Source organism: Heptranchias perlo, chromosome 8, assembly GCF_035084215.1.
Source record: "Heptranchias perlo isolate sHepPer1 chromosome 8, sHepPer1.hap1, whole genome shotgun sequence".
Lineage (NCBI taxonomy): Eukaryota > Metazoa > Chordata > Chondrichthyes > Hexanchiformes > Hexanchidae > Heptranchias > Heptranchias perlo.
Window position 1 is genome coordinate 67,946,528 of NC_090332.1, and position 23,495 is coordinate 67,970,022.

Below are 23,495 nucleotides of genomic sequence, written 5' to 3' on the forward strand. Positions count from 1 at the left end.
GCTGAGGGCACAGATAGACACATGGAAGAATGATATCATATCTATTACTGAAACATGGCTTAAAGAGGGGCAGGAATGGTAGCTCAACATTCCTGCTTAGAGTTTTCAGACGCGATAGAGAGGGGGATTAAAAAGGAAGGGGGGCTGGCAACATTGGTTAAAGAAACAATTACAGTTGAGGAGAGATATCATATGTTAAAAGGATCATCAAATAAGGCCATATGGGTTGAACTAAAGAACAAAAAAGGGGCAATCACACTCCTAGTAGTGCACTATAGACCCCCAAACAGCCAGAGGGAGATAGAAAAGCAAATATATAGGCAAATTTCTGAAGTGCAAAAACAATAAGGCAGTAATAGGGGATTTCAACTACCCTAATATTAACTGGGAAAGAATCAGTGGGAAAGGTATAGAGGGCGCAGATTTCTTAATGCATTCAAGAATTTTTTTTAGCCATTACGTAGCAAGCCCAACAAGAGAGGGGGGGCAGTTCTGGACTTCGTTTTAGGGAATGAAGCTGGGCAGGTGGAAAGAGTATCAGTGGGAGAGCATTTTGGTGGTAGTGATTATAATTCAGTTAGATTTAGCATAGTTATGGAAAAGGACAAAGATAGTACAAAGATAAAATTTTACTAAGCTGAGAAGTGATTTAGCAAAAGTAAACTGGAAACAGCTACTTGAAGGTAAATCCGTATCAGAGCAGTGGGAGGCATTCAAGGGGGAGATAGTGAGGGTTCAGAGCAAATAAGTTCCCACAAAGAAAAAGGGTGGGAATGCAAAATCTAGAGCCCGCTGGATTTCAAGGAGCATACAGGGTAAGATCCGGCAAAAAAAGGGAAGCTTCTGTCAGACACAGAGAGCTCAATACTGCAGAAAGCCTAAAGGAGTGTAGAAAGTGCAGGGGTGAAGTTAAAAAGGAAATTAGGAAAGAAAAGAGAGGACATGAAAAAATACTGGCATGGAAAATCCAAAGATGTTTTATAAATATATAAAGAGCAAGAGAATAACTAAGGAATGAGTAGGGCCTATTAGAGACCAAAAAGGTAACCTGTGCGGAAGCGGAAGATGTGGGTTCTTAATGAATACGTTGCGTCAGTCTTCTCAAAAGAACCATGATGTGGAGATGCCGGTGATGGACTGGGGTGGACAACTGTAAGGAGACGCACAACACCAGGTTATAATCCAACAGCTTTATTTGAAATCACAAGCTTTCGGAGCTTTGCTCCGTCATCAGCCACAGCATATATAGTCAGAGAACAATGCCTGGTGATTACAGATAATCTTTCTAACTGCCCTTTATCACACCTCGGCAGAGAGATAATCACAGCAATCAAAGGAGTGAATGGTGTTCAAACAGGTTAGTCAGGGAAACATTACATCCAAGAATACTGAGGTGGGGTCACAAGGGGTCAAATGTAGCAGGTGCTGGGGTTTGTATTAAAAACAGATAACTTTTTTTGCTAGAAATCGCAGCAGGTCCAGCCGCATCTGTGTATGGTGAACAAGCCCACTACGACTTCAGTCTGGATGACTCTACGTCAGGTGGGGTTACATGTAGTGTGACATTTGAACCCAAGATCACGGTTGAGGCCGTCCTCATGGGTGCGGAACTTGGCTATCAATTTCTGCTCGACGATTTTGCGTTGTCGTGTGTCTCGAAGGCCGCCTTGGAGAACGCTTACCCAAAGATCGGAGGCTGAATGTCCTTGACTGCTGAAGTGTTCCCCGACTGGGAGGGAACCCTCCTGTCTGGTGATTGTTGTGCGGTGTCCGTTCATCCGTTGTCACAGTGTCTGCATGGTCTCGCCGATGTACCATGCTCCGAGGCATCCTTTCCTGCAACGTATGAGGTAGACAATGTTGGCCGAGTCACAGGAGTATGAACCATGTACCTGATGGGTGGTGTCCTCTCGTGTGATGGTGGTATCTGTGTCGATGATCTGGCATGTCTTGCAGAGGTTGCTGTGGCAGGGTTGTGTGGTGTCGTGGACGCTGTTCTCCTGAAAGCTGGGTAATTTGCTACGAACGATGGTCTGTTTGAGGTTAGGTGGCTGTTTGAAGGCAAGTAGTAGAGGCGTGGGGATGGCCTTAGCGAGGTGTTCGTCATCGATGACATGTTGAAGGCTGCGAAGAACATGGCGTAGTTTCTCCGCTCCGGGGAAATACTGGACGACGAAGGGTACTTTGTTGGTTGTGTCCCGTGTTTGTCTTCTGAGGAGGTCGATGCGATTTTTCGCTGTGGCCCGTCAGAACTGTCGATCGATGAGTCGAGCGTCATATCCCGTTCTTACGAGGGTGTCTTTCAGCGTCTGTAGGTGTCCATCGCGTTCCTCCTCGTCTGAGCAGATCCTGTGTATTCGCGACACCACACAACCCTGCCACGGCAACCTCTGCAAGACATGCCAGATCACCGACACAGATACCACCATCACACGAGAGGACACCACCCACCAGGTACATGGTTCATACTCCTGTGACTCGGCCAACGTTGTCTACCTCATACGTTGCAGGAAAGGTTGCCCCGGAGCATGGTACATCGGCGAGACCATGCAGACATTGCGACAACGGATGACCGGACACCGCACAACAATCACCAGACAGGAGGGTTCCCTCCCAGTCGGGGAACACTTCAGCAGTCAAGGACATTCAGCCTCCGATCTTCGGGTAAGCGTTCTCCAAGGCGGCCTTCGAGACACACGACAACGTAAAATCGTCGAGCAGAAATTGATAGCCAAGTTCCGCACCCATGAGGACGGCCTCAACCGGGATTTTGGGTTCCTGCAACGCTACATGTAACCCCACCTGATGTAGAGTCATCCAGACTCAAGTCGTAGTTGGCTTGTTCTCCATACACAGATGCGGCCGGACCTGCTGTGATTTCCAGCAAAAAAAAAAGTTATCTGTCTTTAATACAAACCCCAGCATCTGCTACATTTGACCCCTTGTGACCCCACCTCAGTTTTCTTGGATGTAATGTTTCCCTGACTAACCTGTTTGAACACCATTCACTCCTTTGATTGCTGTGATTAACTCTCTGCCGAGGTGTGATAAAGGGCAGTTAGAAAGATTATCTGTAATCACCAGGCATTGTTCTCTGACTATATATGCTGTGGTTTTATGCAACTCTTCACTTCACCTGACGAAGGAGCAAAGCTCCGAAAGCTTGTGATTTCAAATAAAGCTGTTGGACTATAACCGGGTGTTGTGTGTCTCCTTACATTTCTCAAAAGAAGGGGACGATGCAGATGTTGTAGTTGTGGAGTGTGAAATATTGGATAAGATTAACAAAGCGAGGGAGGAAATATTAAGGGGATTAGCATCTTTGAAAGTAGACAAATTGCCAGGCCTGAATGAAATGTATCCCAGGCTGTTAAGAGAAGCAAGGGAGGAAATAGCAGAGGCTCTGACCAGCATTTTCCAATCTTCTCTATCTATAGGCATGGTGCCAGAGGATTGGAGGACTGCTAATATTGTACTGTTGTTTAAAAAGTGACAGTATTAATTGACATTTAGAAAGCTATGGATTAATCAAGGACAGTCAGCATGGATTTGTTAAGGGAAGGTCGTGTCTGACTGACTTGATTGAATTTTTTGAGGAGGTAACGAGGAGGATCGATGAGGGTAGCACGTTTGATGTAGTCTACATGGAGTTTAGCAAGGCTTTTGACAAAACCCCATATGGCAGATTGGTCAGAAAAGTAAAAGCCCATGGGATCCAAGGGAAAGTGGCAAGTTGAATTCAAAATTGGCTCAGTGGCAGGAAGCACAGGGTAACGGTTGGATGTTTTTGTGACTAAAAGGTTGTTTCCAGTGGGGTTCCGCAGGGCTCAGAACTAGGTCCCTTGCTTTTTGTGGTATGTTAATGATTTAGACCTAAATGTAGGGGGCATGATAAGTTTGCAGATGATACAAAAATTGGCCATGTGGTTGATGAGGAAAGCTGTAGACTGCAGGATGATATCAATGGACTGGCCAGGTAGGCAGAAAAGTGGCAAATGGAATTCAATCCAGAGAAGTATGAGGTAATGCATTTGGGAAGGGCAAACAAGGCAAGGGAATACACAATAAATGGTAGGATACTGAGAAAGGTAGAGGAACAGCGGGATCCTGGAGTGCATGTCTACAGATCCCTGAAAGTATCAGAATAGGTCGATAAGGTGATTAAGAAGGCATACGGGATACTTTCCTTTATTAGCCGAGGCATAGACTACAAGAACAGGGAGGTTATGCTAGAACTGTATAAAACACTAGTTAGGCCACAGCTTGCGTACTGCGTCCAGTTCTGGTCACCATATTACAGGAAGGATGTGATTGCACTAGAGAGGGTACAGAGGAGATTTACGAGGATGTTGCCAGGACTGGAGAATTTTAGCTATGAGGAAAGATTGGATAGGCTGGGGTTGTCATCATTGGAACAGAGAAGGCTGAGGGCTGATTTGATTGAGGTGTATAAAATTATGAGGGGGCCTAGATAGGGTGGATAGGAAGGACCTATTTCCCTTAGCAGGGTCAATAACCAGGGAGCATAGATTTAAAGTAACTGGTAGAAAGATTAGAGGGGAGCTGAGGAGAAATGTTTTCAGGCAGAGGGTGGTAGGAGTCTGGAACTCACTGTCTGAATGGGTGGTTGAGGCAGAAACCCTCAACACATTTAAAAAGTACTTGGATGTGTACTTGAAGTGCTGTAACCTACATGGCTACGGACCAAGAGCTGGAAAGTGAGATTAGGCTGGATAGCTCTTCAGCCGGCATAGACACGATGAGTCGAATGACCGCCTTCTGAGCCATAACTTACTATGATTCAAGCATGGTATCATTTGCAAATTTTACTACTTTGTCTTTGAGCTTCTGAATCCAAATAATTTTTGTAAATTAGAAAACAGCAGTGGCCCCAGAACTGAGCCCTGAGTCACACCTATGAGTACTTCCTCCCTCCTCCCCACTCTGACGTAACTCCTCCAGTGGGTCCTCGTTGTTCCTACCCTTCAGCTAGTTTCTTATCCATTCCCAGGGTTAACCTGGAATCCCTACAGCTTTGAGATTAATAGCCTTGCATGTGGAATTTTATCAGATGTCCTCTGGCTGTCAAGTTACACCGCATCATAAGCCTTACCACAGACCACTTGGATTGTAACTTCCTCAAACATGTCAAACAGATTGGTCAGCAGGATCTTCCACTCCTGAATCCATGCTGACTGCTAACTCTGTTATTGTACAGATAATCCTCAAGTTGACACCTGATCGATTCCATTGTCATCCATGCAATGGCAGTAAGACTAAAGATCAGTAGTTGCCTGTTGTCACCCTTTTTGAATATGGGCATCACATTCGCCCATTTCCAATTACTGGTACCTCCTCAGTGTTCACGGATTCCCTCATGATGATTGTCAGGGTCTCCCAAATCCCCTCCCTAATCTCGACATTCCGTGTTAAATACCATCTATACCTGGGGATTTATTTGTTCTGATTTGTTTAATCTGTCTGGGATTTCCATCTCGCAAGAAAGTCATCGATTTTACCTGGGATATCTTCGTGGAGGGCACGTTTCTCATGTCATAGAATCACAGAATCAAAGAATAATACAGCACAGAAGGAGGCCATTTGGCCCATCGTGCCTGTGTCGGCTGTTTGAAAGAGCGATCCAATTAGTCCCACTCCCCTGCTGTTTTCCCAGAGCCATACAGATTTTTCCCCTTCAAGTATTTATCCAAATCCCTTTTGAAAGTTACTATTGAATCTGCTTCCAGCACTCTTTTGGGCAGTGCTTTCCAGATAACAACTCACTGCATTAAATTTTTTTCCCTCATTTTGCCTCTGATTTTTTTTTGCCAATTACCTTAATTTCTATGTCCTCTGGTTACCAACCCTTCTGCCACTGGAAACAGTTTCTCCTTATTTACTCTATCAAAACCCTTCTTGATTTTGAACACCTCTTATCAAATCTCCCTTTAACCATCTCTACTTTAAGGAGAACAATCCCAGCTTTTCTAGTCTCTCCACATAACTGAAGTCCTTGAAAGGGTGGTGGAAGCAGATTTAATAGTAACTTTCAAAGGGTATTGGATAAATGCTTGAATACTTGACGCTACTCTCTGCTTTTTGCCCTTAGCCAATTTCGTATCCACACTGCCACTGTCCTGTTTAATCCCATGGGCTTCAATTTTGTTAACAAGTCTATTGTGTGACACTTTATCAAACTCCTTTTGAAAGTCCATATGACTTGAAGTAACAAATTCTTTGAGGAAGTAACAGGTTAGACAATGCAGTAGATGTAATATATTTGAATTTTCAAGAGTATTTCGATAAGGTACCACATTGTAGACTCATGACTACGGTCGGAGGTTTTGGAGTCGGGGGACAGGTAGCAGAATGGATAGCAAGCTGGCTACAAAACAGAAACCGAGTAGGGGTTAAGGGTAGCGACACACTCGCAAAAGGTGGGAAGTGGTGTTCCACAGGGACCGGTGCTGGGACCACTTTTGTTCACAATTTACATTAACGATTTAGACTTGGGCATCGGATGTACAGCTTCAAAATTTGCAGGCTTCAAAATTTGCAGACACCAAATTGGGGAGTGCAGTTAGTACAAAGGAAGAATGCGTCAAAATGCAAGAACACGTTAATAAACTTGTAGAATGGGTGTGTAATTGGCAAATTAATTTTAATATAGGTCAGTGTGAGGTCGTGCGTTTTGGTAGGAAGAATAAGGAGGCCACATAGAGCTTTGATAATAGGTTAAATGGTATAAAGGAGCTAAGGCATCTCAGGATATAGATACATAAATCAGTGAAAGTAGCGATGCAGGTTAATAAGGCCATAAAAAAGGCAAACTAAGCATTTCTCGAGGGATAGAATTGAAAAGCAGAGATATCATGTTAAACCTGAAAAGAAACTTGGTTAGTCCACACTTGGAGTACTGTGTACTGTTGTGGTCTCCGTATTATAAGAAAGTTATAGAGGCATTGGAGAAGGTGCAAAGAAGATTCACAAGGATGATACCAGAACTGAGGGGATATACTTATCAGGAAAGGCTGAACAGGTTGGGCTCTTTTCTCTAGAAAAGAGAAGGCTGCGGGGTGACCTAATAGAGGCCTTCAAAATTATGAAGGAGTTTGATAGGGTGGATGTAGAGAAAATGTTTCCACTTGTCAGGGAAAACTAGGGGACATAAATATAAGATAGTCACTAATAAATCCGATAGGGAATTCAGAAGAAACTTCTTTACTCAGAGTGGTGAGAATGTGGAACTTCCTACCACATGGAGTAGTTGAGGCAAATAGCATAGATGCATTTAAGGGGAAGCTAGTTAAGCACACAAGGAAGAAAGGAATGGAAGGATATGCTGATAGGGTTAGATGAAGTAGGGAGGGAGTAGGGTCGTGTGGAGCATGAATGCCGGCACAGACCAATTGGACCGAATTGCCTGTTTCTGTGCTGTAGACTCATCAACCGCACTACCCTCATCAATGTTACTTCATCAAAGAATTCAATCAAGTTAGTCGAACATGATTTGCCTTTAACAAATCCAAGCTGGCTTTCATTTATTAACCAATATTTTTCCAAGTGCCAATTAATTTTGTCCCGTATTATTGCCTCCAATATTTTCCCAACTACCACAGTCAGGTTGACTGACCTGTAGTTGCTGGGTTTATCCCTCTCCCCTTTTATTTTGAACCAGGGTGTAACATTTGCAATCCTCCAGTCCTCCGGCACCACTCCCATATCTCAGGAGGATGGAAGATTGTGGCCAGAGCTTCCAGAATTTCTACCCTTCCCGTAGCAACCTAGAGTGCATCCCATCTGGACTAGGTGACTTTTCTACTTAGAGTGCTGCCAATTTTTTAAATACCTCCTCTCTATTGAGTCTCCTCATAATTTTATACACCTCAAATAAATCTCCCCTCAGCCTCCTTTTGTTCCTAAGTAAACAACCCCCGCCTATCCAAACTTTTCTCATTGCTAAAATTCTCCAGCCCTGGCAACATCCTCGTAAATCTCCTCTGTACCCTCTCTAGTGCAATCATTATTCTTCCTGTAATGTGGTGACCAGAACTGTACTCAGTACTCAAGCTGTGGCCTTACCAGTGTTTTATATATTTCTAGCATAACCTCCCTGCTCTTATTCTGTGCCTCGGCTAATAAAGGAAAGTATCCCGCATGCCTTTTTAACCACCTTATCTACCTGTCCTGCTACCTTCAGGGATCTGTGACCGTGCACTCCAAGGTCCCTCTGTTCCTCTACACCTCTCAGTATCTTCCCATTTATTGTGTATTCCCTTACCTTGTCTGCCCTCCCCAAATGCATTACCTCACACTTCTTTGGATTGAATTCCATTTGCCACTTTTCTGCCCACCTGACTCGTCCATTGATATCTTCCTGCAGTCTACAGCTTTCCTCCTCCTCACTATCAACCACACGGCCAATTTTTGTATCATCTGCAAACTTCTTGATCATGGCCCCTATATTCAAGTCCAAATCATTAGTATATACCACAAAAAGCAAGGGACCTAGTACTGAGCACTGTGGAACCCCACTGGAAACAGCCTTCCCGTCACAAAAACACCTGTCGACTATTACCCTTTGCTTTCTGCCACTGAGCCAATTTTGGATCCAACTTGCCACTTTCCCTGGGGTCGCATGGGCTTTTACTTTTCTGACCAGTCTGTCATGTGGGACCTTGTCAAAAGCCATGTCATATAGACTACCTCAAACACGTTACCCTCATCGATCCTCCTTGTTACTCAAAAAATTCAATCAAGTTAGTCAGACACGACCTTCGCTTAACAAATCCATGCTGACTGTCCTTGATTAAACCGTGCCTTTCTAAATGACTATTTATGCTGTCCCTCAGAATTGATTCCAATAATTTGCCCACCACCGAGGTTAGACAGATTGGCATATAATTACTCGGTATATCCCATTTTAAACAACGGTACAACGTTAGCAGTCCTCCAATCCTCCGGCACCACGCCTGTAGCCAGGGAGGATCGGAAAATGATGGTCAGAGCCTCCACTATTTCCTTCCTTGCTTCCCTTAACAGCCTGGGATACATTTCATCCGGGTGTGGTGATTTATCTACTTTTAAAGATGCTAAACCCCTTAATACTTACTCTTTCACTGTTTATCCCATCCAATATTTCACAATCCTCCTCCCTAACTATAATCTCTGCGTCGTCCGCCTCTTTTGTGAAGACAGACGCAAAGTATTCGTTAAGAAGTGTACCCACATCTTCTGCCTCCACACACAGGTTACCCATTTGGTTTCTAATAGTCCCTACTCTTTTGTTATTCTCTTTCTCTTTATGTATTTATAAAACAACTTTGGTTTTTCCTTGATTTTACTTGCCAGTATTTTCTCTTTGCTTTCCTAATTTCCTTTTTAATTTCACCCCTGCACTTTCTATACTCCTCTAGGCTTTCTGCAGTATTGAGCTCTCTGAATCTGACATAAGTTTCCCTTTTTTGCCGTTTTTTACCCTGTACGCTCCTTGTCATCCAGGGGGTTCTACATTTGGCAGTCCCACCGTTTTTCTTTGTGGGAACATGTTTGTTCTGAACCCTCACTATGCCTCCCTTGAATGCTTCCTGCTGCTCTGACACTAATTTACCTTCAAGTAGCTGTTTCCAGTCCACTTATGCTATATCACTTCAGCATGGTAAATTTTGCCTTTTCTCAATTGAGAGCTTTTACTAATAGAATCCGTGCCATCGGGCAGTGCATTCCAGATCCTAACCACTTGCTGTGTAAAAAAGTTTTTCCTCATGTCACCTTTGGTTCTTTTGCTAATCACCGTAAATCTATGTCCTCTGTCCTTGACACTTCCGTCAATGGGTTCAGTTTCTCTCTCTCTACTCTGTCTAGACCCTTTGTGATTTTCAATACCTCTATCAAATCTCCTCACAACCGTCTTTGTTTCAAGGAGAACAACCCCAGCTTCTCCAGTCTATCCACGTAACTGAAGTCCCTCATCCCTGGAATTGTTCTAGTAAATCTCTTCTGCACCCTCTCTAAGGCCTTCACACCTTTCCTGAAATGTGGTGCCCAGAACTGGACATAATACTCCAGTTGTGGCCAAACCAATATTTTATAAAGGTTCATCATGACTTCTATACTTTTGTACTCTGTGCCTCTATTTATAAATGATGTGGAGATGCCGGTGATGGACTGGGGTTGACAAATGTAAAGAATCTTACAACACCAGGTTATAGTCCAACAGTTTTATTTGAAAATCACTTACGGAATCCCACTCACTCACCTGACGAAGGAGATAATCTCCGAAAGCTTGTGATTTTCAAATAAAACTGTTGGAGTATAACCTGGTGTTGTAAGATTCTTTACATCTATTTATAAAGCCCAGGATCCTGTATGCTTTTTTAACCGCTTTCTCAATCTGCCCTGTCACCTTCAATGATTTGTGCACATATCCCCCGCCCCCCCCAGATCTCTCTGTTCCTGTACCCCTTTTAGAGTTGTGTCCTCTAGTTTATATTGCCTCTCCTTGTTCTTCCTACCGAAATGTATCACTTCGCATTTTTCAGCATTAAATTTTATCTGCCGCGTGTCCGCCCATGCCACCAACCTATCTATATCCTCTTGAAGTCTATCACTGTCCTCCTCACTGTTTACTATCCTTCCAAGTTTTGTGTCATCTGCAAATTTTGAAATTGTGCCGTGTACACCCAAGTCCAAGTCATTAATATAGATCACGAAAGCAGTGGTCCCAGCACTGCCCCTGGGGAACACCACTGTACACTTCCCTCCAGTCCGAAAAATAACTGTTCACCACCACTCTGTTTCCTGTCCCTTAGCCAATTCTGTATCCATGTTGCTACTGCCCCCTTTATTCCATGGGCCGCAATCTTGATGATAAGCCTACCGTGCAGCACTTTATCAAACGCCTTTGGAAAACCCATATACACCACTTCCACTGCACTGCCCTCATCTACCCTCTCTGTTACCACGTCAGAAAACTCTATCGAGTTAGTTAAACACGATTTGCCTTTAACAAATCCATGCTGGCTTTCCCTAATCAATCCACCCTCGTCCAAGTGACTGTTAATTTTGTCCCGGATTATCGTTTCTTAAAGTTTCCCCACCACTGAGGTTAAACTGACTGGCCTATAATTGCTGGGTTTATTCTTGCACCCTTTTTGAACAAGGGTGTAACATTTGTAATTCTCCAGAGCTCTGGCACCACCCCTGTATCTACGGATGTTTGGAAGATTATGGCCAGCACCTCCACAATTTCCACTGTTACTTCCCTCAGCAACTTAGGATTGAGTGACTTATCTACTTTAAGTACAGCTAGCCTTTCAATTACCTCTATCAATTTTTAGCGCATCCAGTATCTCAACTATATCTTCCTTTACTGAAACTGTGGCAGCATCTTCTTCCTTGGTAAAGACAGATGCAAAGTTTTCATTTAGTACCTCAGCCATCCACTCTGCCTCCATGTGTCGATCTCCTTTATGGTCCCTAATCGGCCCCACCCCTCCTCTTACTACCTGTTTACTATTTACAAGCCTGTAGAAGACTTTTGGATTCCCTTTAATGTTGGCTGTCAGTTTATTTTCATACTCTCTTTTTGCCCCTCTTTCCTTTTTCACTTCCCCTCTGAACTTTCTATATTCTGCCTGGTCTCACTCCTGTTCTTTGTCCTCTTCCATAACTATGCTAAATCTAACTGGATTATTATCACTAACACCAAAATGCTCTCCCACTGATACTCCTTCCACCTGCCCAGTTTCATTCCCTAACACTAAGTCCAGAAGTGCCCCCCACCCCCTGCCTCTTGTTGGGCTTGCTACGTACTGGCTAAAAAAGTTTTCCTGAATGCAGTTTAAGAATTCTGCGCCCGCTATACCTTTTCCACTGATTGTATCCCAGTTAACATTAGGTAGTTGAAATCCCCTACTATTACTGCCCTATTTTTGCAATTCTCAGAAATTTGCCTACATACTTCCTCTAGGGAATTAAGTTCCCAATTCTTCCCTTGTTTGAGCCAGGTCTCCGTTATTGCCACTGTATCATAATGCCATGTGGCAATTTCTGCCTGCAGCTCTCCAACCTTATTTACCATGCTCCATGCATTTACGCATATGCACTCCAAACCCTTAATCTGCCTCTGATTTCCCCCCTGGCTGATCCCTCCTATTTCTGAGCTCTTTATTCTAAAGCTGTTTTTCTCTCCCAGTCCTCTATGTATCTTGTCTCTCCTCTCTCATACTTCATCCTGGCACCCCTCCCCCTGCAAAATTAGTTTAAACCTTCCCCCACAGCACTAGTTAACCTCTTCGTGAGGGCATTGGTCCCAGCCCTGTTGAGGTACAACCCATCCATCTTGTACAGGCCCCTCCTGCCTTGGAACTGGTCCCATTGCCCCAGTAATCTGAAGCCCTCCCTCCTGCACCATCTCTCCAGTCACGCGTTTACCTGTCTTATTTTACTGTCCCCATATTCATTAGCATGTGGCACTGGGAGTAATCCACATATTAGCACCTTCGAGGTCCTACTCTTCAACTTCCTCCCTAGCTTCTGAAACCTCAATGCTTTTCCTCCCTATGGCTTTGGTTCCAACCTGAATCATGACTTCTGCACCCATTCAGTGATGTCCTCTAGCCAGGTACCAGGGAGGCAACACACCATGAGGGTCTCGTGTCGGTCGTTGCTGAAACGTCTGTCTATCCCCCAACTATCGAAACCCCTATCATCATTGCATTTCTACACTTCGATGTGCCCCTATGCAGTCATTTGTCCCACGGTGCCGTGGATGTACTCTATCTAGACTGTACTCCCCAGAGGTGTCGTCACCCTTATTCAGCACTGAAAACCGGTTTGAGAGTGCCACGCTCCTGAAGGATTCCTGCGCTGCCTGCCTCTTCGTGCCCTGCTGGATCGCCACCCACTTAGTTACTTACTGGTGAGAGTGCATAGCTCTTTTTAGACTTGCTGCAGTTTTTTCACATCGTAGATTTTACAATTATATTATAATATATATTATATAATTAACATTGATTATTAATTTTTTTGAGCTTGTGCAATATCTCTAGTACCAAGTGGAATTTCTCGTCACTTTCTTTGCCTTTTTGGAGACTTTTTTCTCCCCTTTTATCCCCCCCCCCCCCCGGCTTCCCGGCCACAATGTTCTTGACATTTACAAAACATGTACAGCACGTAATCTGTAAGTCTGCATGTAGATATGTAGATTTGTACTTCTTGAGCCAGAGGAGACGCTGACATAGTGAAACCAAATTTAAAGCTGTTCCCCATCTAAGCGCACCTTATGGTTTGGTTACCTGGTTGGTTGTGTGTTTTTAACACCACAGGGTAGTTATATACCTCTTATTGCTCAAGGCAACAATAAGTTGATTGTTTATATATAGTTCGTACAACAACTTGGCAACAATAAGTTGATTTCTGGGTAATTTTTTTCCTTTCTCAGGGAAGACAAAACATCAGGTGATGTGGCTTCTGAAGATATTGAACCAGATGACTATTCTGATGAATCTAGCGTTGAAGGATTTTACGGAACTTCACCACCTAGTACCCAACGACAGATGAAACGCATGTCAACCAAACATCACAGGAATAACGTGGGGAAAGCAGTCCGTCGTCCTGGTAATCAAGGTTAGTATGATGCAGAAGTTTGCTTTGGTTTCCATTAGTATATTGTGATGGAAGACAGTGGTATAGATGAATAATCTCAGTTTCATAGTTACCGCCAGTATGGTATTGTGTAACAGTGGATGTTCCCTGGGGGTCACTGACTGTGTTTCTAGGATGCTGCGATTCACCCTTTAAACTAGCATTGGGCAAGTTTTGTTAACTGCAGACATGGTAGTTTTGCTTTTTTTTTCCCCCAATGAACTATTTTCCATTTTAACTGTAGTATTTCCAGTAACAGTAATGTTTTGGATAAGTGGAGAACATCAATCCATCCAGCTTGCCGTTCTGAACTTCTTATTAGGTTCCTTATTGTGATTCTAGTTCTGTATCTAACTTATAAGGGAATTGATGCTGTTCTTTTCTAAAACTTGCCATGGTTTGGTGTTTCACCCCCCCCCGCCTCCATTGCTGGTATTGCAATTTGTTTCAAAGTTCTATCACCCTATTACTAAAAGAAATGCCTAAAATTCTTATTTTCCTTCGACAGCCTTAACTTCAAACTAGTTTTAAGGACAGTCCTTCTTCTCTTTCCCCCCCCCCCCCCCATTCTGTTGCCTTCAGGCTTTGTTTGCTTTCAAAATTCAACTTTCTAAAAAAAAGAAATCAAATTAGAATGAGGAAAGAAAGCTGCCTGTCTGCCTTTCTCTCTTGGAGGAGCTGTCTTTCAGGTAAGACGTTAACCAGGGGCCTCAACACACCTCTCATGGAAATGAAAGATCCCACGGCATTATTTGTAGAAGAGCATAGGAGTTTGCCCAGTGTCCTGCAATTATTTATCCCTTAAGCAACACCACTAAAACATGATCCTTTGTCTCATTGCTATTTGTGGGATTTTGCTGTGTGCAAATTGACTGCCACATTTCCTTCTATTACAAAAGTATTTCGTTGGCTGTGAAGAGTTTGAGATCAGAACATAAGAAATAGGAGGAGATGTAGGCAGTACGGCCCCTTGAACCTGCTCCATCATTCAATAAGATCATGGCTGATCTTCTACCTCAGCTCCACTTTCCTGCCTGATTCCCTTGACATCAGGGCAGCATTTGACCGGGTGTGGCACCAAGGAGCCCTAGTAAAATTGAAGTCAATGGGAATCGGGGAAAACACTCCAGTGGCTAGCACAAAGGAAGATGGTAGTGGCTATTGGAGGCCAATCATCTCAGCCCCAGGACATTGCTGCAGGAGTTCCTCAGGACAGTGTCCTAGGCCCAACCATCTTCAGCTGCTTCATCAATGACCTTCCCTCCATCATAAGGTCAGAAATGGGGATGTTCGCTGATGATTGCACAGTGTTCAGTTCCATTCGCAACCCCTCAGATAATGAAGCATTCCGTGCTCGCATGCAGCAAGACCTGGACAACATCCAGGCTTGGGCTGATAATTGGCAAGTAACATTCGCGCCAGGCAATGACCATCTCCAACAAGAGAATCTAACCACCTCCCCTTGACATTCAAAGGCATTACCATCGCTGAATCCCCCACCATCAACATCCTGGGGGTCACCATTGACGAGAAATTTAACTGGACCAGCCATATAAATACTGTGGCTACAATAGCAGGTCAGAGGCTGGGTATTCTGCAGCAAGTGACTCACCTCCTGACTCCCCAAAGCCTTTCCACCATCTACAAGGCACAAGTCAGGAGTGTGATGGAATACTCTCCACTTGCCTGGATCAGTGCAGCTCTAACGACACTCGAGCAGCTCGACACCATCCAGGACAAAGCAGCCCGCTTGATTAGCACCCCGTCCACTACCCTAAACATTCACTCCCTTTACCGCCGGCGCACCGTGGCTGCAGTGTGTACCATCTACAGGATGCACTGCAGCAACTCGCCAAGGCTTCTTCGACATCACCTCCCAAACCAGTGACCTCTACCACCTAGAAGGACAAGGGCAGCAGGTAAATGGAAACAACGCCACCTGCATGTCCCCCCCCCCCCCCCCCCACAAGTCTCACACCATCCTGAATTGTAAATATATTGCCGATCCTTCATCGTCGCTGGTTCAAAATCCTGGAACTCCCTACCTAACAGCACTATGGGAGAACCTTCACACGGAAGGCAGCGGTTCAAGAAGGCCGCTTACCACCACCTTCCTGAGGGCAATTATAGGGATGGGCAATAAATGCTGGTCTTGCCAGCGATGCCCACATCCCATGAACGAATAAGAAAAAACAAAAGTGGTCTGAGCACCGATCCCTGTGTAACACCAATTCCCACCTTTTGCCAGTCTGCGTAGCCACCCTTAAGCCCAACTCTTTTTTTCTGTTTTGTAGCCAGCTTGCTGTCCATTCTGCCTCTTGTCCCCTGACTCCGCATGCTCTGGCCTTAGTCATGAGTCTACAATGCTGTAACTTATCGAAGGCCTTTTGAAAATCCAGATATATTACATCTTCTGCATTACTCTTGTCCATAATTTGTTACTTCTTCAAAGAATTTGTTACTTCTTCAAAGTCATCTGGACTTTCAAAAGGCGTTTGATAAAGTGCCACATAAGAAATCGGACAGGAGTAGGCCATATGGCCCCTTGAGCCTGCTCTGCCATTCGGTCAGATCATGGCTGATCTTCAACCTTAACTCCACTTTCCTGCCTGATCCCCATATCCCTTGATTCCCCTAGAGTCCAAAAATCGATCTATCTCAGCCTTGAATATGCCCATTTGACTCAGCGTCCACAGCCCTCTGGGGTAGAGAATTCCGAAGATTCACAACCCCCTGCGTGAAGAAATTCCTCCTCCTCATCTCAGTCTTAAATGGCCGACCCCTTATCCTGCGACTGTGCCCTCTAGTTCTTGACTTTCCTGCCAGGGGAAACAACCTCTTAGCCTCTACCCTGTCAAGCCCCCTCAGAATCGTATATGTTTCAATGAGACCACCTCCCATTCTTCTAAACTCGAGAGTATAGGCCCATTCTACTCAACTTCTCCTCATAGAACTACCTTCTCATCCCAGGAATTAATCTAGCGAACCTTCGTTGCACCGCCTCTAAGGCAAGTATATCCTTCTTTAGGTAAGGAGACCAAAACTGTACACAGTGCTCCAGGTGAGGTCTCACCAAAGCCCTGTATAATTGTAGTAAGAATCCCTTACTCTTGTACTCCAGCCCCATTGCAATAAAGGCCAACATGCCATTTGCCTTCCTAATTGCTCGCTGTACCTGCATGCTAACTTCTTGTGTTTCTTGTACCAGGACACCCAAGTCTCTGGACACCAACATTTAATAGTTTCTCACCATGTAAAAAAATATTTTGTTTTTCTATTCTTCCTACCAGTGAATAACCCCTCATTTCCCCACATTATATTCCATCGGCCACCATCTTGCCCACTCACTTAACCTGTCTACATCCCTTTGCAGACTCTTTGTGAACGCCTCACATCTTACTTTCCCACCTAGCTTTGTATCATCAGCAAATGTTTATACATTACACTCGGTCCCTTCATCTAAGTCATTAAAATAGATTGTAAATAGCTGAGGCCCAAGCACCGATCCTTGCGGTACCCCACAAGTTACAGCCTACCAACCTGAAAATGATGTGTTTATTCCTACTCTCTGTTTTCTGTCCGTTAACCAATCCTTTGTCCATGTTAATGTTACCCCCAATGCCATGAGCCTTTATCTTCTGTAACACCCTTTCATGTGGCACCTTATCGAATGCCTTTTGAAAATCCAAATGTACTACATCCACTTGTTCCCCTTTATCTACTTTGCCAGTTACATCCTCAAAAAGCTCTAATAAATGTCAAACACTATTTCCCTTTCATAAGCCATGTTGACTCTGCCTAATCGTATGATGATGTTCTAAGTGCCCTGTTACCACTTCCTTGATAATGGAGTCCAGCGTTTTCTACATGACTGATATCAAGCTAACTGGCCTGTAGTTCCCTGTTTTCTCTCTCCCTCCTTTCTTGAATAGTGGGGTCACATTTGCTACCTTCCAATCTGCTGGGACCGTTCTCGAATCTAGGGAATTTTGGAAGCTCATAACCAATGCAGCCACCTCTTTTAGAACCCTCAGATGTACGCCATCAGGTCCAGGGGATTTATCGGCTTTTAGTCCCATTAGTTTCTCGAGTACTTTTTCTCTACTGATACTTACTTTAAGTTCTCCACTATTTCCGGTATGCTTTTTGTGTCATCTACTGTGAAGACAGATATAAAATATTTGTTTAATGCATCTGCCATTTCCTGATTTCCCCATGATAATTTCTCATGTCTCAGCCTCTAGGGGGCCAATGTTTACTTTTACTACTCTCTTCCTTTTTACATACTTGTAGAAGCTCTTACATAATAGCCGCATAATAGACTTGTAAAATTGAATCCCATAGGATTAAAGGGGCAGTGACTGTGTGGATGTGAAATTGGCTAAGAGACAAAGCAGAGAGTAGTGCCTTTCTGTTACTACTTCAAAGAATTCACTAAGGTTGGTCAAGTCTGACTTTTCCTTTTGAAATCTATACTGACTTGGACCGTTTTGAATTGAGGGTAGTTAGTAAAGTTCTTCAACTTGCAAGTCCTTTCCTGCAGGTTGGTGTCTGGTGTGCAGGTTGAAGGTATGCTACCTAGAGCCTCCATTGTAATCTGTATACAGTTTCTGTAAGTTAGCATGACTCACAAGAACTCATTGAGATAAACCAGTAGCTCAAAATCTTGTGCAAGCATTTATATTCCACTCTTCCCCACCCTGGCCAACACCTCCCCAGTTGTTACTTGTGGAAGGAAGTATAAAAATAATGGCCCAGGATTTGCTGGAGGTTGGCAACTCACTGTGTGCCTTGTTAGTTGAACTCGTTGTTCCTGTACCTTTCATCTCAAAAATGTTTTGCCCACAAAGTTGCTGAAAATGCGAGCTGATAATGGTGAACAACAGTGTATCTCCTTAAAAAATGAGATTTAAGCATTGGGAAATAAGCAGATGAAGGGTGAATTCAGTGTTAAATCAGGTACAGAAAAAGAACTAAAGAGGGAAAGATAGATTGGACACAGAGAGAAAAAAAAGATTGAAAGGAGAATGGTTAAAAAAAAATTTGACATTTTTAAAATCTGCAACAACAATTCACTACCTGAAGGAGTGAGGTTGTTTTTTAATTGTTCACTTTCTGGGCAAGAGAGGTTGATTGGCAGTCATTAACAATTATCACGTTCTTAAAAGGGTACTAGTACCATTAATTACTAGACTTAACTTTCTGTGGTGAGGTTAATGGGCAATTAATGTGCAATTGCTGCAACTTCACAAAACTCATGGAGATTAAGGGCGAGATGCCGTTTTCACGGAGCGGCACAAGCCAGCCAGCAACTTGTGATTTGCAGTTCACGGGATGTCTTTTCCTCACCACAAGTTGCTGGCCAGTTTGCAGATTAATAACTGTGTCGTTATATTTTCAGAAAATTCTGGGCCAATATGTTTTCCAAGTATACTAGATGCCACTATATCCAGTTATTATTCTTTTGTATATATGCTACAACATTGTAACAATTAAGTTGGTCCACCATTAAATCAACTGAAAACGGATAAGTGTAATTTATAGTTATTAATAATGTAAGGACTTGAAGTGCGCAAATCGTCATTGCTGTTTTCCCTCGTGTATTCGGTCTCCTTTCCCGTGTCACGCTACAGTATTTTGAAATTAAACTTGAGGTTTATCATCCTGCAGTCAAGACCAAAAAAACAGATTTTCAAAGCAAAGAAATTTTGTGACTATATACCACACCCCACAGCCTATGTTCAGCTTTTAAGAAAGCACCGAAGCCAGTGTGCATATACAGAGACAATATTAAATGCATTTATTCAATTTTGAAAATTAGTGCAGGATTTGAGAAGAGTGCATGGTACAGAAATACAATCACAGTGTACTGCTTGAGCACTTTACAGATGATAAAAACAATTCTATTAAAGGAATTGTGTTCAAATTTGATAGTGGAAACAGTTTCTCCCTATTTACTCTAACAGGAGGGTTGGTAACCAGAGAACACTGATCTAAGGTAATTGACAAAAACAGAGAAGATGAGTTTTTAATGCAGGAAGTTATGATCTGAAATGCACCACTTGAAAGGGTGGTAGAAGCAGATTCAGTAATAACTTTCAAAAGGGAATTGGATAAATACTTGAAGGGGAAAAATTGCAGAGCAGTGGGACCAATTGGCTAGCTCTTTCAAAGAGCCGGTAATGGCAAGATGGGCTGAATGGTTCCTATGCTGTATCATTCTATGAATTCCAATGCATTAACAAACATGACTGGAACTAAATTAGGCTGCACCTAAAACAAAATATTTGGTTTTGTTTGCTATAACATTTGTATTTTGACTTTTATTGCACATATCTAGCAAAAATGTATCCTTACTAGAATTCCAAGTATACACTGGCTTATTGGGGGGAAAGAAAACAAGTTACTAATTTTTATTAGAAGCTATGTTCTGAAAAGGTTGCAGTTGCGCATGAGCATTAAAAGATTTCTTTACTGCTGCAACTTGTCTGAACAGTGAGGTGTTCACTGCGATCAATCCCAAGCTCTTGTCATCAAACTGTCAACCACACTGTGTAAACAAGCCTGTGATTGGTGAACTGCCAATCTGCTCAAGGTTGCATGAAAAGTCAATAATCTGTGGCTTGTGAAAAGTTGAAGAAATGGAAAGGAACAGTTCTGAGATTTTCTGGTCATCCAGGCCAGTGCCACTTTAGGGAGATAAGCCTCATAATTTGTGAATCCCTGAAGTAGACAAATTTAGGGAATTTGAACATTTACATAATGACTTTTTAAAACCAGAATGTTTTAAAGATCTCAGTGAGAGCATTTGGCTGGAGGAGTTGGTGAATGCAAAAGAGTGGAAAGTTAATATGTGAACATATATGAAGTTGGTCATTAATCTAGGCGACTTTTAGTGTTGGTATTTTAACTGTTATGTTCTAAGCTTATCACGCTGTTAATCCAAGTCATTTCTTTAAATTTGTAAAAAAAATGGAATCAGTTAATAACTTAATGGTTTTTTCAAATGGTGGCACTCCTATTTTAAGTCCCCTGTACTGCAATTAGAATCGGGACCCTAGATTTCCCAGCTCTGCAAATTCAAGGAAGAGGTGTTGAATTAAGAGTTTTTTTTGGGTGGGAGATACAAGAAAATAATTGGGAAATGTGGTTCTTGCCGTGTAATCAGTTAATTAACGGGCTCTAAGTTTAGTTCTAGGCACAGAGCAGCAACCCGGATGTTTTGCACTAATGTTTTTGAGGAAGCTTTTCAGAACATATAAATCTGGATATGACCCAAGAGAGTTTGAAATGTGAAGCAACGAATCACCTACAGGGACCCATGAGATTAATTTTGTTTTGATTGATGTGGGTTGCTTCCTCTCCATATAGTGCTTAGACTGTGGCTCAAGCTAAAGATCAAAAGTCATTTTCAGTTGAACAATTACTGGCAAAAGTCTAATTCTCTTCTCCTCCCCCCCCCCCCCCCTCCAAACTTATGACCATTAAAATTGATTTCTATTAATAGAAACTGTACTTAGTCAAGTGAGTTTCAATATAAATAAAACTGACTATCTTAAGCATTTTTCCCATCAGAAGTATAAGATTAAATACTCACCAAGTATCATGTTTCAGATTTTGCCTATTTGGAAACATTTTTAATTATAGTAGTGGAGATTGGATGCTGCATCACAGTGGCAGGGCGAAGGCCCACAAGTATGATTTCCCATTATGTTACAGCTTTAATTGAGTCATCAATCAGCAGGAGGCTGTTCAATGTAGGCCAAGCATCTCCTCACAGGTAAATGAACTCTGGTTGCTGTTGTCCATCTCCTAGTACAGAGCTTCAGGTTGCTTTCAATTGGATAATGGGTTGTTGCAGCAGTTAGGCAGAGGCGGTTGATGTTATGGAGATGGAAGTTTTAGTGATGGAAAGGATATGGGCTCAGAGCTCAGCTTATGATTGAATAGGACGCTGAGATTGCAAACAGCCTGGTTCAGCCTGAGATGTTGGATTGGGGGGAGGGGGGGTGTTGGAATCATGGCAGGGTCTGAAGACGATGAGATTCGGCCTTCCCAATATTTAATTGGAAGAAATTACATCTCATCCTAGAGTGGATATCGGGCAAGCAGCCTGATAGAGGCAGTGAAGGGGTGGTGGAGAGGGAAAGTTGGGCATTGTCAACATACATGTGGAACCTGACTCCATGTCTACGGATGATGTCACCAAGTAGCAGCATGTGGATGAGGAAGAGGAGTGTGCTGAGCATAGACTTTTGAGGGACTCCAGAAGTAATGGTTTTGGGGCTGGAAAGAGCAGCCGTTGCTCTGGCTATGATATGGGTAATGGTGGAACCCAAGCTAGGGCAGTCCCACTGAGATGGCTAACTGCCTTGGTGATATCCTCTTGCCTTTTTTCTCTATGTACCCCATCTCCTCTAACACTGAAGCCGAATTTGCTGTTTCTGCTCCACCAATGACAGCTACTTCATCAGTCAATACACTCCGACCCACTAGAATTAATCTATCCAGGTCCCTCCCCGCTGTCAAAAACCTCTTCAAACCCTTCTTTGAGCTGGCCTTCGATTCGCCATTCTAACCTCTCCATTTCTCCCCCCTTCCTCCGTGCTTGGTTTTCATATCTTCTCTTCCCGCCCCCCCCCCCCCCCCCCATATTGCAAAGTACTTTGAGATGTCTTCCACACTCTAGCTGAGCTATATAAATACAAGATGAAATACAAAGTATATAAATGGGAGTTGCTGTTGAAATATAATGTTGAAGTTGTGTTTGAAAAGCACCTTAGCAGTTGTGTTCCAGTTGTCATAGAAATTTATGTTTTAGGACTCTTCTTCTCATGCCAAAAGCTATCTTGATGAAGCCACTAACAACTCTAACCAATGGTTGACTGGCATTTCAACTAAATTCCATTAATCCAATGCTACAGAAAAGCTCCCTTAGCTCAGTCTGACCCAATTCTAATATTTTCCTGGTTAAACCCCACAACTGTACTAGCTTCAAACGTAAACTTGATACAAAAACAGAAAATGCTGGCATACTCAGCAAGTCGGGCAGCTTCTGTGGAGAAAGAAAGGGTTAACGTTTCAGGTCGATGACCTTTTGTCAGAACTGGAAGAAGTTAAAGATAGAAATAGAATAGTTACAGCACTGGAGGAGACCATTCAGCCCCTTGAGCCTGTGTTGGCTCTTTGTAAGAGCAATCCAGTTAGTCCCTTCCCCGTTGCCCTGCAGATTTTTTCCCTTCAAGTATTTATCCAATTCCTTTTTGAAAGCCACGATTGAATCTGCTTCCACCACCTTTTCAGGCAGTGCATTCCAGATCATAACTACTTAAAGAAGTTTTTCCTCATGTCGCCTTTGGTTCCTTTGCCAGACACCTTAAATCTGTATCCTCTGGTTCTTGACCCTTCTGCCAACGGGAACAGTTTCTCTTTATTTACTTCATCTAAACCCTTCATGATTTTGAACACTTCTATCAAATCTCCTCTTAACTTTCTCTGCTCTAAGGAGAACAACCCCAGCTTCTCCAGTCTATCCACGTAACCGAAGTCCCTCATCCCTGGAACCATTATAGTAAATCTTTTCTGCACCCTTTCTAAGGCCTTCACATCCTTCCTAAAGTGCGGTGCCTAGAATTGGGCAGAATACTCCAGTTGTGGCCAAACCAGTGTTTTATAAAGGTTCAACATAACTTCCTTGCTTTTGTACTCTGTACCTCTATTTATAAAGCCCAGGGTCCCGTATGCTGTCGTAACCACTTTCTCAACCTGTCCTGCCACCTTCAAAGAATAGTGCACATATACCCCCAGATCTGATAGTTTTTAAGCAAGTGCAGAGCCAGGTAAAGTGG

General features: G+C 43.2%; 1 protein-coding gene across 1 annotated transcript in view; it reads left to right on the plus strand.

Moving 5' to 3' along the window:
- Positions 1–23,495, plus strand: part of map3k4 (mitogen-activated protein kinase kinase kinase 4) — a 180,241-nt gene that overhangs the window by 39,303 nt on the left and 117,443 nt on the right. The window contains exon 2 of the mRNA XM_067989234.1: positions 13,445–13,629. Within this exon, the coding sequence (XP_067845335.1) occupies positions 13,445–13,629 (185 nt within the window). The remainder of the gene's footprint in view (positions 1–13,444; positions 13,630–23,495) is intronic.